The sequence below is a fragment of the Nematolebias whitei genome, chromosome 9 (assembly GCF_014905685.2).
Source record: "Nematolebias whitei isolate Nwh7 chromosome 9, NemWhi1, whole genome shotgun sequence".
NCBI classification, from domain to species: Eukaryota; Metazoa; Chordata; class Actinopteri; order Cyprinodontiformes; family Rivulidae; genus Nematolebias; species Nematolebias whitei.
In genome coordinates, this window is record NC_056506.1 from 28,423,289 (window position 1) to 28,425,270 (window position 1,982).

General features: G+C 37.9%; 1 protein-coding gene across 1 annotated transcript in view; it reads right to left on the reverse strand.

The window, feature by feature from the left end:
* The window catches only part of dipk1aa (divergent protein kinase domain 1Aa), a 32,719-nt gene that overhangs the window by 7,981 nt on the left and 22,756 nt on the right, over window positions 1-1,982 (reverse strand). Inside the window, exon 2 of the mRNA XM_037681639.1 lies at window positions 840-974. Within this exon, the coding sequence (XP_037537567.1) occupies window positions 840-974 (135 nt within the window). The remainder of the gene's footprint in view (window positions 1-839; window positions 975-1,982) is intronic.

Genomic DNA, 1,982 nt, shown 5'->3' on the forward strand with positions numbered 1-1,982 from the left:
TATATATATGAATACTAAAATAAACTACTACTTACTACTTGTACTACTATTCCTACTTCGCCGTTTTTCACTTATCGCAGGGCTTCAGGGTACGGATCCACTGCGATAAACGAGGGACTATTGTACTGGCAAACACTTGAATAATTAATGTGCTATAACTAAGCTCTGCTAACAGAGCTTTTTTAAATGCAGTATTTAAACATTTTTGAATGTCATCTAACCTCAGGCTGAACTTACTTTGACATCTATCAACATCTGTATTTAATGTCGTGATGCATGCTCAATAATCCAGGTAGATAAATCTAAGTATATTAAGTGACTGACTGAAGAAGTCTTTTGGATAAAAAAAAGAAACATTTCAGCAAAGAAGAATCTATCCAGAGGACCTGGCCCAGCCTTGTTAGATCGGTCCTTAATCTTTTTCTTTTGTGAATTATCATTCTCTTAGCATGAAGGACTCCAAACTGTTGGGAAATGACCCTCAACCATTCCCAGAATGAAGAGCAGCAACAGTTCCTCTTGAAGGTTATTGCCGAGGTCTTTCCTCCTTAGTATTCTGCTAACACATTCAGTAAACTATGAAAGCCTATGCTTTTAAATAAGTTACAGATATTTTTTTTTTTGCATATTGGCCTACGTTTATTGAAATAAATAAGTACGTACTCAATATAAAATTCAGTTTAGTGTGTAATGTCTTCTTCCTGAAGTAGTATTTACCTCAGTGTAACACCTGGTGGGGACCTGGTCATCATTTTTATTCCGTAACATGTAAAAGCAAGCAACTAATAAATGTGTATTGTTCATTTTGATGCAGGCTGTTCATCTCTGCAATCACTCACAATGGCGTTCTTGCACTCATGTCCTCTGCAGAGCTCTGTGTAGGTAGAGTACTGCACGTAGAGCACCCAGCTGCCCACAAGCACAGTCAGCCACGTGAGGAACAGGTACTTCACCCGCACAAAAGAGATCCGAGCCTGTGAGGGATGAGCAGACAAACACAAATCCAAACTATGAGAATCTGAACAGAAACACGGTGATATGAAAACAAAAACAATCCTGTTGGGATTTCCAATATTGTCAAACTGCCTGTATGAACATGCTCTGGAAGCACAACCCCGATCACATGATGGGTTACCACAGTGACATGTGGTGCAGTCTGACTGGTAAGTCACTCTGTGCAACAACATGCTCATTTAACTAGAGAATGAATTTAAAGCTGAGCAGAGATTTATTTTCCAGAGTGAGCTCTATGATTGGTTACAATAAATCTAGTTACTGTCAGAGTCACAGGATGCACTCATCGCGTGTCTTAAAATACCTCTAACAGACATCCTGTTGTTTCTTTAAATGCAGTCAGTAAATTCCCCTTCATGATGATGAAACTTGGAATAAGTGAGACAGAAATACAGAATTCTGGCTGTAAAGGGACTTTTCACTCTTGAACTAAAAGAAGGTACTAGCATTATCAAATACTTAAATGTAAAATTGTAAAACTTTTAGGACTACAGGCCAAACATCTTTCATGCCATAGTTTTAGTCTGAAACTATCTTACGATGAGAAATGACAAAGTTATAGCTGATTTGATCAAACCATTGTAAATAGATCCTGATGCATGCTCAATAATCCAGGAAGAAAAATCTAAAAAAAAAAAAAGTTAAATCTGGTCCTCTGGACATTCAAAAAAAATAAAATAAAATAAAATTGTAGAAAAGGATATCCAAATATCTGGCATCTGTACTCATCCCTTTAGTTGGCAGCTCAGAACACCACATACAGAACACCATGGACTTTGTGGACAAGGTGAGGGATGTCATCATGGAGACTGATGAAACAATGGTCTCTTTTGATGTCACATCACTCTTTACATGCATTCCTGTTGATGATGCAGTAGAGGTGGTCAGTTTAAGATTAAAATCAGACACCACTCTGAGCAGCAGGACCACGCTTTCCACAGAACAACTGTGTCAACTCTTGAAACTGT